Below are 13,605 nucleotides of genomic sequence, written 5' to 3'. Positions count from 1 at the left end.
GGTGGGCTCCGGCGATCCTTCCGCCTCAGCCTTCCAAGTAGCTGGAACTACAGGCGCGCGCTATCACGCCCGGCTGATTTCTTGATTGATTGTAGAGATGAGGGCTCGCCAAGTTGCCCCGGCGGGTCTCAAACCTGCGGGCTCAGGCAATCCACTCACCTCAGCCTCCCAAAGGCACAGGATTACAGGCTGAGCCACCGAGCCCAGCTTGATTTTGTTACCATGAGGAAGAGTAATAGAGATATTTCAGCGACTTGTTCCTCATTGGGTGGGATTCAAGAGGGTTTTAAAGTTTTCTGTTATCTTCTTATCTCATTTATTTTCTCTTCAGTTTATTTCTTTCTTTTTATGCAGGAGAGATGAGGAATGAGTATCTGATTAGGAGGTTAGGAGACTCCCCAAGGATGTGAGTTTAGAATTTTACACTCTGTCTTCTCACCCACAGGTGATAACCCCAGTGAGGACAGGCCATGGCTATGTATATGAATACCCATCCCGATACCAAAAGGACGTCTATGACATCCCTCCTTCCCATACGACTCAAGGGGTACGTTTCAGAATGTGGTCACAGGGGAGAGGTGTTCTGAGCATTCCTTCATGGCTGTAGAGGAAAGGAAGTTTACAAATTATATTTCATATGAAGCTTTATTAGGTTGTCTACCCAGTAGCCATTTTATTCAATGTTATTTAAATTGTTTTCTGAATTTGCTTTATCAGGAAATCCTACTCTTTACCTGAGAAAGCTTTTGTTGCCTTGTCACTTTACTTCAGAAAGAACAAAACTTAATTTACATTTTAAAGTACAGGCAGTATAGGTATTTCATTTAAGATTATTTTTATGTTCAATCTAAGTCAAAGAACATAAAACTTATAAGTAAAAATTCCAGCCGGGCTCGGTGGCTCAGCCTGTAATCCCGCGCCTTTGGGAGGCTGAGGTGAGTGGATTGCCTGAGTCCGCGGGTTCGAGACCCGCCTGGGCAGCAAGACCTCATCTTTACAATAAATCAAAAAATCAGCCGGGCGTGGTAGCGCATGCCTGTAATTCCCGCTACTCAGAAGGCTGAGGCGGAAGGATCGACAGAGCCCAGCAGGTCGAGGCTGCGGTGGCCGGGAGCGGCCACTGCACTCCAGTCTGGGCAACAGAGTGAGACTCCAACTAAAAAAAAAAAAATTCCATCAACCCTTTATATCATGGAATGCTGCCAGAGATCAAGCCAGTATATAACCTGGTAAATAGATCTATAAGTAACTCAAGTGTTTTTCTTCAGGTATATGACATCCCTCCCTCATCAGTGAAAGGGCCTGTGTTTTCAGTTCCAGTGGGAGAAATAAAACCTCAAGGGGTGTATGACATCCCTCCTACTAAAGGGGTAAGTGAGCTACTACAAGGCAGCAAAATGCAGTGAGTGAGTGTGTGTGAGTTTTCCTGGATAAAACAAGAAGGGCAGGCTGAGCTCGGTGGTTCAGCCTGTAATCCCAGCACTTTGGGAGCCTGAGGGTTCGAGACCCGCCTGGGCAACTTGACGAGACCTCATCTCTACAATAAATTTAAAAAAAACTAGCCGGGCGTGGTGGCACTCGCCTGTAATTCCGGCTATTCAGAAGGCTGAGGCGGAAGGATCGCCGGAGCCCAGCAAATGGAGGCTGCGGTGGCCGGGAGCGTGCCACTGCACTCCAGTCTGGGCGATGGAGTGAGACTCCAACTCAAAAAAAACCCAAAAAACAAAACAAGAAGAGTGAACCCAAAGGGGGAAAAGTAGTCTTTGTTTGTTTGTTTGTTTTGAGTTGGAGTCTCACTCTGTCGCCCAGACTGGAGGCCGCAGCCTCCATTTGCTGGGCTCCGGTGATCCTTCCGCCTCAGCCTTCCAAGTAGCTGGAACTACAGGCACGCACCACCACGTCCGGCTAATTTTTGATTTATTGTAGAGATGCGGTCTCGCCAAGTTGGCCAGGCGGGTCTCGAACCCGCGGGCTCAGGCAGTCCACTCACCTCAGCCTCCCAAAGGCGCGGGATTACAGGCTGAGGCACCGAGCCTGACTTTGGGAAAAGTAGTCTTGATGAAAGAGTAAACAAAGGAAGCAAGGAAGAAAAGAAGTAATTAAAGATAATCCTAAGGATTCCATATTCAGGGGCTCCCAGCCAAAAAGAAAAAAAAGAGATCAATAAGGAAAGTCATTTGGAAGGGAAGATAATTAGTTCAGTTTGGCACATACTAATAGAGCTCAGATTTATGGGGGGTTTTAGAGTTTACTCAGTCCACATGTATGGGTTGTTTGACTCACCCTGCTACTTCCTGGGGTACATCTGCACAGGACAGCAGTTACCCTTATTTTATAGATAAGGGGACTATGTCTCAGAACACCTAAGCAACACATTCAGCCTCACACAGATGATATGATGACCAGGGAGAGACCTCAGGTCATCTGATACCCAGTCCAGTATGTTACTGCATAATCTGCCTCTCAGCACAGATCAGCTGAGAAAGGATACCCAGGAGGTGATCAGAAACATGGGACTGCAACCCAGCGGCAAGTAACTTAGCCAGGAGGGCTCCACATTTGAGTCAGCACCAAGAACATGAGAGTGGACACACTTGTCAAGGGATGAGGGAAGTGAGAACTGCACAGAGGAGAGCCTTTGGAAATGCTAGCCATTTGTGGGTAAAGGGTGGGAGAGAAGGATCTGGCAAACAGGACTGAAGATTCTGGGATGCGTGTTTTGGACTGGCAGTTTCTGCAGGTTCCCCTGAGTCAATTGAAAAAGGAATGATTTGCTTTCTACTTACTTTTCAGGTATATACCATTCCACCCTCTACTTGCCGAGATGAGGCAGCACTTAGGGAAAAAGACTATGACTTCCCCCCTCCCATGAAACAAACTGGAAGGCCAGACCTCAGACCCGAGGGGGTTTATGACATTCCTCCAACTGGTGCCAAGTCGGTGGGGAAGGACCGTCACATAAAATATAACTGTGACGTTCCAGGAGCTGTGGAACCAGTGGGGAGAAGGCACCAGAGCCTTGCCCTGAACCATTCACCCCCACAGCTGGGACAGTCGGTGGGCACTCAGAATGATGCGTACGACGTCCCCCGAGGAGTTCAGTTTCTTGAACCACCGGCAGAAACCAGTGAGAAAGCAAACCCTGAAGAAAGAGATGGTGTTTATGATGTCCCTCTACATAACCCACCAGATGCTAAAGGCTCTCAGGACGTGGTGGATGGGATCAACCGACTGTCTTTCTCCAGTACCGGCAGCACCAGGAGCAACATGTCCACGTCTTCCACCTCTTCCAAGGAGTCCTCATTATCAGCCTCTACAGCTCAGGACAAAAGGCTCTTACTGGATCCAGACACTGCTATCGAGAGACTTCAGCGGCTCCAGCAGGCCCTGGAGATGGGTGTCTCCAGCCTAATAGTGCTGGTCACCACCGACTGGCGATGTTATGGATACATGGAGAGACATATCAATGAGATCCGCACTGCGGTGGACAAAGTGGAGCTGTTCCTGAGGGAGTACCTCCATTTTGCCAAGGGAGCTGTAGCAAATGCTTCCTGCCTCCCAGAACTCATCCTCCATAACAAAATGAAGCGGGAGCTCCAACGAGTGGAGGACTCCCACCAGATTCTAAGTCAAACCAGCCATGACTTAAATGAGTGCAACTGGTCCCTGAATATCCTGGCCATCAACAAACCCCAGAACAAGTGTGATGATCTGGACCGGTTTGTAATGGTGGCAAAGACAGTGCCTGATGATGCCAAGCAGCTCACCACAACTATCCACACCAATGCAGAGATCCTCTTCAGACCAGGCCCCAGCAGCTTGCATCTAAAGAATGGGCCCGAGAGCATCATGAACTCGACAGAGTATCCACATGGTGGCTCCCAGATGCAGCTGCTGCATCCTGGTGACCGCAAGGCCCAGGCCCACAACAAGCCACTGCCCCCAAACCTGGGCAAGGACCAAGCCACTGACTGTAGCAGCAGTGATGGTTCTGAGAGGAGCTGGATGGATGACTACGATTATGTCCACCTACAGGTAAGAAAGCCAGACTTTTGAAACACCTGTACTCATATGCAGGGAGCCAAGGCTAGTACCTATAAGGCTGTCAGGCTGGACTGTGAAAGGAGAGAGCATAACCAATGTTAATCCGAGTGATCCACAAATTGAAGATGATGTTATACAGTAGCAAAAACACAGGACTGAGAGCCTGGAGCCCTTGGCTCTAGACTAGACACTTTCTTCGACACTTATTATGTTACCTCTTATTTAACCTCCCCGGGGCCTAAATGTCTTCATTTGCAAAATGAGTGAAGTGCAGGTTCGATTTGATCCCATTGATATGCCTCAGGCAAGCAGGAGACTTATCAAGTAGGTTAGTAGGTCCTCTAGTAATAATATTAGTTCCACTCTCTTTATAATTTATGATAGTTTCACATAATACTTTATTTTTAAAAAATTGTTTCACTGTTAAAAAAAGTTGAAAACCTCTGCACTAGAGAATTTCTAAAATCTCTTATAGATCTACTGTGTGTGTGTGTCTGTGTGTGTGTGTGTGTGTGTGTGTGTGTGTGTGTTAGGTTGTCTGTTGTAAAATTGCTTACAAACTTAATCCCATCTCAGATAGATTTCCACTGTGCCTTGGCCAATTGGCCTAGAGCTTGATTTGTGTGTGAGACATTGGACAGTCACAGTTGGCCTCCTGCAAGTGGGAATTCCACCAAGTTCCAAGTTGACTTGGAATTCTGATAGCTTTCCCTTCCACTTTGAGGAATGGATCTCTACCAAGATCCACTATTTAGAATTGAGCTTACTATCTTTTTTTTTTGAGTTGGAGTCTCACTCTGTTGCCCAGGCTGGAGTGCAGTGGCTTGCTTATGGCCATCACAGTCTCTACCTGCTGGGCTCAGGTGATCCTTCCAAGTAACTGGAACTACAGGCATGTGTCACCATGCCCGGCTAATTTTTTGATTTATTGTGGAGACGAGGTCTCACCAAGTTACCCAGGCTGGTCTTGAAGCCCCGGGCTCAGGCAATCCTCTCGCCTCAGTCTCCCAAAGTGCTGGGATTACAGTCTTGAGCCACCACATTCAGCCAAGGCTTACTACCTTAATTCTGCCTTCCTTTCAATTTGACTGAGAGCCACAGATTATACTAAGAACTATTAAACTACCAAATCCCCTTGAGTTCAAGTGAGAGTGCAAGGGAGAACTGAGTCTCACCTGGTGTCAAGGAAGGATGTAGGGAGAGAGTGAATGGAGATATTCAATATTCAAACACCTCACTGGTTGTCCAACTCTGTATATTGGGAAATATTGATTTGGAATAGAGATCTATAGATGATTTAAGAAACTAGAAATGAAATGTAGACCATGTTTTATATCTGTTTGGACATTTATGGATTCACATATCTGTTAAAAAAAAGAACTCTGAGAAATAATACTTTTTAGGGAGTTCGTATGGGATCATTGATAGCTCTCTGAAAAATGGTAAAGTGGAGCAGAAAGCATGACACCTCACATGGAAATAGGCTTTATTTTTCAGATTCAACCTACACAGTGACTCTGGAAGTCTGGTGGAAAAGCATGTCATCCCTGTCTGGGGTTCACAGGGCCTGATTGGGTATTTGGGGAATTGCCAAGGCAGTGGGAAATGAAAGAGTATTTATGTATTTGTCAATGAAATTGTTGGCATAAGTGAATCACAGTGATGACATAATGTGTTCTTTATGTTGAAAAATAACAGGGTAAGGAGGAGTTTGAGAGGCAACAGAAAGAGCTATTGGAAAAAGAGAACATCATCAAACAGAACAAGATGCAGCTGGAACATCATCAGGTAGGTTCAAGCAGAGCCAAAATAGCTTGGTGTTGAAAAGATTTCCCACAGAGCAGGGAAGGTACAATTTCAAACAATTATGATTTTGATCCTTTCAGCTTACTGGCATAAATAGGCTCCAAAGCATATAATAGAATATAAGCGCAAAGAGAAGGTTTATGACCTTGCTAATCCATCTGGGTGCACCTAGATTACATCTAAATGGCAATTTTTTAAGGCTAAGTCTGCATATTTGATATATTTGGACTATTTGGGTTAAAGTTTTTGGTCTCAAAAAACAAAGACCCACTTGGGCCAGATGTGGTGATTCATGCCTGTAATCCCAGCTCTTTGGGAGGCCAAGGCAGGAGAATCACTTGAGCCCAGGAGGTAGGCACCAGCCTGGGCAGCATAGTGAGGCCTCATCTCTACAAAAATTAAAATTAAAAAAAAAAAAAGCTGAATGTAGTGGTGTTCACCTGTAGTCCCAGCTACTTAGGAGAATGAAATGGAGCCCAGGAGGAGGCTGTAGTGAGCCAGAATCATGCTACTGCATTCCAGCCTGGGAGACAAAGACCTCAACTCAAAATAAACAACAACAACAAACAAGACCTAATTAATTTAGCCCAAGCAAATGGGTTTTATAGTAAAACCATTGTAGAATAATTCAAAAACAGAAATTGAAGATATAACCAAGTCTGGTGAGTACTAGTACTATAAATTATCTCTTTTTCATGTACTTCCTTTGCTTGTCTGTAAGTCTGCTTCATTCTCTCCTATTTTCTGATATTTTCTCTGCTTACCTACTCATTTGACTCCCCTGTAACTTTACAGAACACATAAATGGGCCACTCAAAGTCCTTTCTATGTATGGCTTTTCTTCTCAGCTTTCTTCCCTTCTGTGGTTCATCAGATTCCTAAGAGAGTATGATTGGGCTCTCTCTCTCTCGCTCTCTCTCTCTCACCAACAAACAACACAAGCCTATGGCTTGACTATCCTTGGTTCAATCTAAGGGTATGAAGACAGGATTCAATGTTTTCAAATATATCCAAGCCCATTTACCAAGGACTTTGGGCATGGCGTGTACATTCAAAAGTCAAGTATGAGTAGGGCAGATAATGATTGGTCATGCTAGGACAAGGGAATACAATAAAGATAAATGAATTGAGGATTTACAAGCTTTTAAAGATGAAATTAAATGAAATGAATATGAAATGGCATGTAGTATTCAGGAAATCTGAATTCTAATTCTTGCTTTCTGAATACCAACCATGTCAAGTCACATAACCTTCCTGGGCTTCAATTACTTATCTATAAAATAGGAAAGTACCCTTCCCAATCTACTGAGATGATATATTGTTGGACACATTTGCAAAAGCATAAGCTATATGAAATATAATTCATTATTATTAAATATCTTGGAACATCATTCTGCATCTGTTCATGTTTGCCTTGGCATTCAGCCAAGTAAGACTTCAGAGCTTTAAGGAACTTGTTGAAATGAAAGTAATTCCCTAGAAAGAAAGCAGATTTCATAGAACAGTAAAGCTGGCTGTGCATTTCTCTGAGAAGCTGGGTAAGCTTATCCCTGCTCTGACTCACCCTACCTCAGGGAAGGAGATTAACTGAGTCCAAAGTTCAGATCATAGATAGTTCATACCTGTAAAAGTGGAGCCTCTCCTGAGTCTTAGTGGAATAGCTAGAAATTATTGTAATTACAATTTAAATAATACACATTGGGACCAATGAGGAAAGGAGAGAGAAACCTAACATGGGATGACTGTGACTCTGGGTAAGGCCCTTTTCTTTTAACAGCTCTGGAGGCGGCAGGGGCTAAGTATTATGATGCACTATTAGCATTCAGATTTCCTTAGAAATGGGGTCTTTTCCACAAGTGCACACATACTTATATGCATTAGTCTTCCTGGTAGGGCTGGATTATAACATATCTATAAGTCTTGACAGAGTAGGAGAAATATAAAAGCATCACGAGTTGTCATTTTATCTGAGTACCTTGAGACAGTCAAGTCTCTCTCCAAGAAGGAAAAAACTGTCAGTGATTTACTTCACAAGGAAATCACTACATTTGGTTTTCCCTTGCCATCACTCAAGGTTTAACACACACTTACACAGAACCTGTGATATACCACACACTATTTTAAGCACTCTGTAAATATTAGCCCATTTAACCTTCATTAAGTTGTACCAGGGCTGAGGAGGGCAGAGGAGACTGACAGTTCAATTATAGAAGGTTTGAGGTAGAGGATTCCTTTGGGATCATCTTGCCCAACATCTATATTTTACAGTTTAGGAAAACAAGGCAACTGGACCAAGGCCTCACAGCTAATAACATACCTGTCTTTTAGCTCCAAACCCATGTTAATTTCCATTGCAACACACTTCCTTGCACTAATGAGATCTACTTTTGTGTTCATTGCAGCTGAGTCAGTTTCAGCTATTAGAAAAAGAAATTACAAAGCCTGTGGAGAATGACATCTCAAAGTGGAAGCCCTCTCAGAATCTGCCCACCACAAACAGCAGCGTGGGTGCTCAGGATCGGCAGTTGCTTTGCTTCTACTATGACCAATGTGAGACTCATTTCATCTCCCTTCTCAATGCCATTGACGCACTCTTTAGCTGTGTCAGCTCAGCCCAGCCTCCGCGAATCTTTGTGGCACATAGCAAATTCGTCATCCTCAGCGCACACAAACTGGTGTTCATTGGAGACACGCTGACAAGGCAGGTGGCTGCCCAGGACATTCGCAACAAAGTGATGAATTCCAGCAACCAACTCTGTGAACAGCTCAAGACCATAGTCATGGCAACCAAGATGGCCGCGTTGCATTACCCCAGCACCCCAGCCCTGCAGGAGATGGTGCACCAAGTGACAGACTTATCCAGAAATGCGCAGCTGTTCAAGCGCTCTTTGCTGGAGATGGCAACATTCTGAGAAGAAAAAGAGGAAGAGGGGACTGAACTCAAGGTCACTAAGGAAAACTGGAAATACTATCTGGTTTTTGTAAATGTTATCTATTTTTGTAGATATTTTATATGAAAATGAAATATTTTAACAAATTATGGGTTAGACAACTTTCAGAGATTCAGGGAGCTGGAGAGGGAAATCTTTTTTTCCCCCTGAGTGGTTCTTATGTATACACATAAGTATCTAAGACATAAACTGTACAGAAGTTGCCCATGTGCTTGTGTTTGCCTGTGTATTCATGTGTGTTTGTAGATGTTTGTCTAATACATTCCATTTAAAAAACATTAATTAAGAAGCACCTTAGTAAGCACCTCCTAATGCTGCATTTTGTTTTTGTTTTTGTTTTTTTAGAAAATATACCCACTGGTTGTAATATTGCTCTACATGTCTAAGTGATGATTCTCAGCCTGGCACTCCCAACTCTAGGAAGCATGGTATATTTGCAAGTGTTGACCTCCAAATAATGAAGCATAGTATGACTTACTCTTGTATTGAAACCCGTTTCAAAATTGGCTGTCTTAAACACATTATGGCCAAATGCCCAAAAGCCCTCTTGTAGAGCAAATTTCAGAAAGTAAATGTTAATCCAATTTCTGATATTCAGATGCTGGAGAGAAGAGAGACCCATGTGTCTAGAGGCCATGTCCACAGTTAGAATTGGGTGTTTTAACATTGAGAGAAAGCTACCATAAAAGGAGAGTACTTGTCTCCCTGGGACTATTTGATCTTCTACATTTATGAGTGATTCAGCCATGACGTTTTCAAAGAATGTTTTTAGAGTTGTAAAAACCATATTGTTGGACAGGGGTAGTGGCTTGCACCTAGAATCCCAGCACTTTGGGAGACTGAAGCAAGAGGATTATTTGAACCCAGGAGTTCAAGACCAACCTAGACAACATAGCGAGACATTGTCTCCACAAAAAAAAAAAAAATCAGCCTGGCAATGGTGGCATGCACCTGTAGTCCCAGCTACTTAGGAGGCTGAGGCAGAAGGATCACATGGGCTCAGGACATAAAGGCTGCAGTGAGCAGTGATTATGTCACTGCACTACAGCCTGAGCAACAGAGTGAGATGTGAGACTGTGACTCAAAAACAAAAAACAAAAGAAAACCAAAATATTGTTTGCAGCAAGTGTTTACAAAGATCTATCAAACTTTCATATCAGACTATGATTGTCCACAAAAAAGAAGAAATAAACCCATCTTGCACTTGTAAGTTGAGGCTTCTCTGAATCTTAACATTCACTTATGTGCTACTATCCCCATTACCTGAGGAAAACTGGCCAGTCCTTAATCACTGAACTTTAGAACCACCAGGCCATATTCTGCTATCTAAGATATGTTATTGTTGGTCTTGTGACCTCTTGAAAACTCGCACACACAGATCTGATATTCAGAGCAATTAGCCAACAAAGTCCATCTAATTTTCATAATTTCTTGTGACAATAACCTTGTGTATAAACCCCACCACCATATCACAGCTCATCATAGTCTGTCTCTTCTCACTGCTGGTGTTGATGCAGTACAGACACTGACATCAGATTTTTCATAGGGCAAATGAAATACTTCCTACCCAGTGGGTAAATGTATTCACATATTACCAAGTCAAGAGGCATGTTATCTGTGGGCTTTCAGTTCAATTCTTATTTATTGGCTTTATTCCAGCCTACTTGGAAATAATATGCCTTGACTGAATTAAACTTGCTTGTTTTGAACAAGCAAATCATTGCAACAGAAATAAAAAAGAAGAATTCATGATCTCAGTGTGATAAGAAATCAGTGGAAATAAATTCTTATACAAGGTGCTTTTCTAAACTGCTATTGTAATTCTCGAAATTCTGCTCTGCCAAAAGAAGATTAAAAGTTGCATTATTATAAAGAAATATATGTGGAGGAAAGGGGCTGCTGAAAATCAACAACACTTGAAGTTAAAAAGTATGTCCTTATAGATTTCATTGTATAATGTGTGTTTCTTAGGAGATGGCAGACTTGATCTAAACTAAGTGGTGACATTTCACATTTTCAAAACCAAAATGTTCAACCTGTATTACTCTCTTTGTCATCTTGTATGTAGAGGCTATTTTTTAAATCATTAAAATTTTAGATCTCTATTTTCATAGCCACTGAGTTTTCTTTTTCATATTTTTCTCTTTGTCACAGAATTAAATATTGGTTTATTTGACACTCCTAATTTAGAACACTGAATTATGATTATTTCATCAATATTTTCGGTCTGGAATTTTTAAAGGAAAATTGAAGGGTTTTGTTTATATGCGTTACTTCCAAGTGTATTTGCATTTGAAGAAAATTCTGGAGCCTTTGGACATGATCAAATTCAAATATCTGGAACAAGGCTTGTCTTCACCAGAAAACTATATATATTTAATGATGGGCAGGATGATTTCTGTTTTTGTAATGTGGATGTTATCATTCATGGGGTTTTAGACTTGAAGGAAATGGCTTTATTTATTTTGGAATATACATAAATAATTAAAAGCAAGCTATATTTGATGAAAATAAGATATTCATAGCCATGTAAATACATGTTCCACTCATTTATTCAACTACGCCACTGAGATTTGTAGACAAAGTATTTAAATATACTCTGTGTCATCTTCCCCACACGTTTAAGAACTGACTAATTTTTGACAAAAATGTCAAGGCACATTAATGGGGGAATGGAGAATCTTTTGGAAAATAAATGGTACTGAAACAACTAGATCTGTCTATGAAAAAAAAAAGAATAATACTTTACATCCTACACAAAAAATTAACCCAAATGGATCACAAACCCAAATTAAAATTTAAAACCCTAAAACTTCTAGAAGAAAGCAGGAGAAAATCTTAGTAATCTTAGGAAGACAAAAGTTCCATAGAACAAAAAAGTGCAAATAACTCACAAAAGAAAAAATTGATAAAAAATTTCATCAAAATTAAAAACTTTTACTTTCCTAAGGAGACCATTAAAAAAACTAAAAGTCAACACAGACACACACACACACACACACACATACACACACACAAACGACACACACACACACACACACATATACACATATACCTTCGTATATCTATATCTATATATATTTATCTTCATATACATATCTTCTTTTGTGAAATTTCTTCTAAAAAATTTGGACCAGTTAAAAAAATTTAGTTGTCTCCTAATTCTGAAACAAGCCCTTGACTGATAGATGTGGTACAAATATTTTCTCCCAGTCTCTGTGTTGACTTTTAGTTTTTAGTATACACACACACACACACACACACACACACACGGGTGCCAAAAAAAGTATACACATTTTAAGATCTGTTATCTATACATTACTTTTAGTTCACCATAATCAGAAGTGTCTGAACACTGATGATAACCACTTTGAGCACGTCCTGTAATTTCGTAAGTCAAACATGACTTGTATTCATCTTTTGTTACTGGTATATATTGTACATCACAATTTTAATATGGTTTTTTTCCTTTCTTAAAATATCTATATGGACAAAAGGTAAATGAAATAAACACCATACCAAATAAAATCACTAAAATTAAAAAAAAACAAGTCATACCAAATGTTGGCACAAGGGAGCAAATGTAGCTCTCATATGAAGGGGAGACAAGAAAAAAAAAAGGAATAATTTTTTGGAGAGCAGGTCCCTTGTAGTAAAGGCCTTCCCCAGTAGGTACATGTTCTAGGAACCCATCAGCACCAGTGTACCAGCTGGCATTGTAGGAGGCTGCATTCGGCTTCAGTGAATTTTTTCTTTTTTAGATTCTTTCAACATGTTTGCCCATTTTATGTTGGGTGATTTACAAGCGCACCTGTCCACACTACCAGCAGTTTTTGACCAAAAATGACATGACCCCATGCCCACCCTTCCTATTCACCCAGTCTTGCTCTTACCAACTTTTGTTTGTTTGTTTCCCTGAATGAAAAAAAGTCCTCAAAGGGAAACGTTCTGTTGATGTGGAAGAAGTGGGGAAAAAAAAACAGCAGAAGCACCAAAAGTCATCAAAATTGATGAGTTCAAAAACTGTTTTGAGCAGTGCACAATGCATCTTGATAGGTGTACTGCATCAAACAGAGAGTACTTTGAAGGTGACAAGTTAAAACATGTGAGAATAAACACACAATTTTTCATGAATAAATTCCAGCGTTTTTTGGGTCCCCCCCAGTATGCTGCTGATAAGGACATTAAATGGTACAAACACTTTGGAAAACAGATTAGTAGTTTCCTAAAGTGTCAAAATCCATGCCTACCAAATAAGCTAGCAATGCCTCTCCTAGGTATTTACCCAAGAGAAATAAAAACTTTTTTCCATACAAAGACTTACATAAGAATATTTATAGCAGCTCTATTTGTAGTAGCAAAAGCTAGAAACAACCCAAGTGTTTTGTGTGAATGAATAAAATCACTGTTGTATATTCACACAATAAAATACAACATAGAAATCGGGGGAAAATTGCAACAAAGAAACTAACATAAGTGATTTTCATAATCATTATGAAGCAAAAAATAAGCCAGACAAAAAGTAGTATGGTCTGTTTCCATTTATACAAAATTTTAGAAGATGCAAACCCTAATCTGTAGTAACAGAAAGAGCACATCATTGGTTGTCTAGGAAGAAAAATGATGGGAGAAATTTGAGAATGATGGATATGCCCATTTTCTTGATTGTGATAATGGTTTCGTCGTGTATGCATGCCAAAACTCATCAAATTATACTCTTTAAATATGTACCATTTATTCTTCCTCAATTTTGTAAAGTAAATGATCTAGACTGCTCTTTTTTTTTTTTTTTTTTTTTTTTTTT

General features: G+C 41.0%; 1 protein-coding gene across 1 annotated transcript in view; it reads left to right on the top strand.

Moving 5' to 3' along the window:
• The window catches only part of NEDD9 (neural precursor cell expressed, developmentally down-regulated 9), a 48,825-nt gene extending 39,727 nt beyond the window's left edge, over window positions 1-9,098 (top strand). The window contains exons 3-7 of the mRNA XM_008054951.2: window positions 446-547; window positions 1,269-1,370; window positions 2,794-4,035; window positions 5,743-5,832; window positions 8,253-9,098. Coding sequence (XP_008053142.1) covers window positions 446-547; window positions 1,269-1,370; window positions 2,794-4,035; window positions 5,743-5,832; window positions 8,253-8,762 — 2,046 coding nt within the window. The 3' untranslated portion in view covers window positions 8,763-9,098. The remainder of the gene's footprint in view (window positions 1-445; window positions 548-1,268; window positions 1,371-2,793; window positions 4,036-5,742; window positions 5,833-8,252) is intronic.
• Window positions 9,099-13,605: the final 4,507 nt, after the last annotated feature.

Source organism: Carlito syrichta, unplaced genomic scaffold (assembly GCF_000164805.1).
Source record: "Carlito syrichta isolate Samal-C Ts95f unplaced genomic scaffold, Tarsius_syrichta-2.0.1 Scaffold301620, whole genome shotgun sequence".
In the NCBI taxonomy this organism is placed as follows: domain Eukaryota; kingdom Metazoa; phylum Chordata; class Mammalia; order Primates; family Tarsiidae; genus Carlito; species Carlito syrichta.
This window is presented reverse-complemented; position numbering and strand designations above follow the sequence as displayed.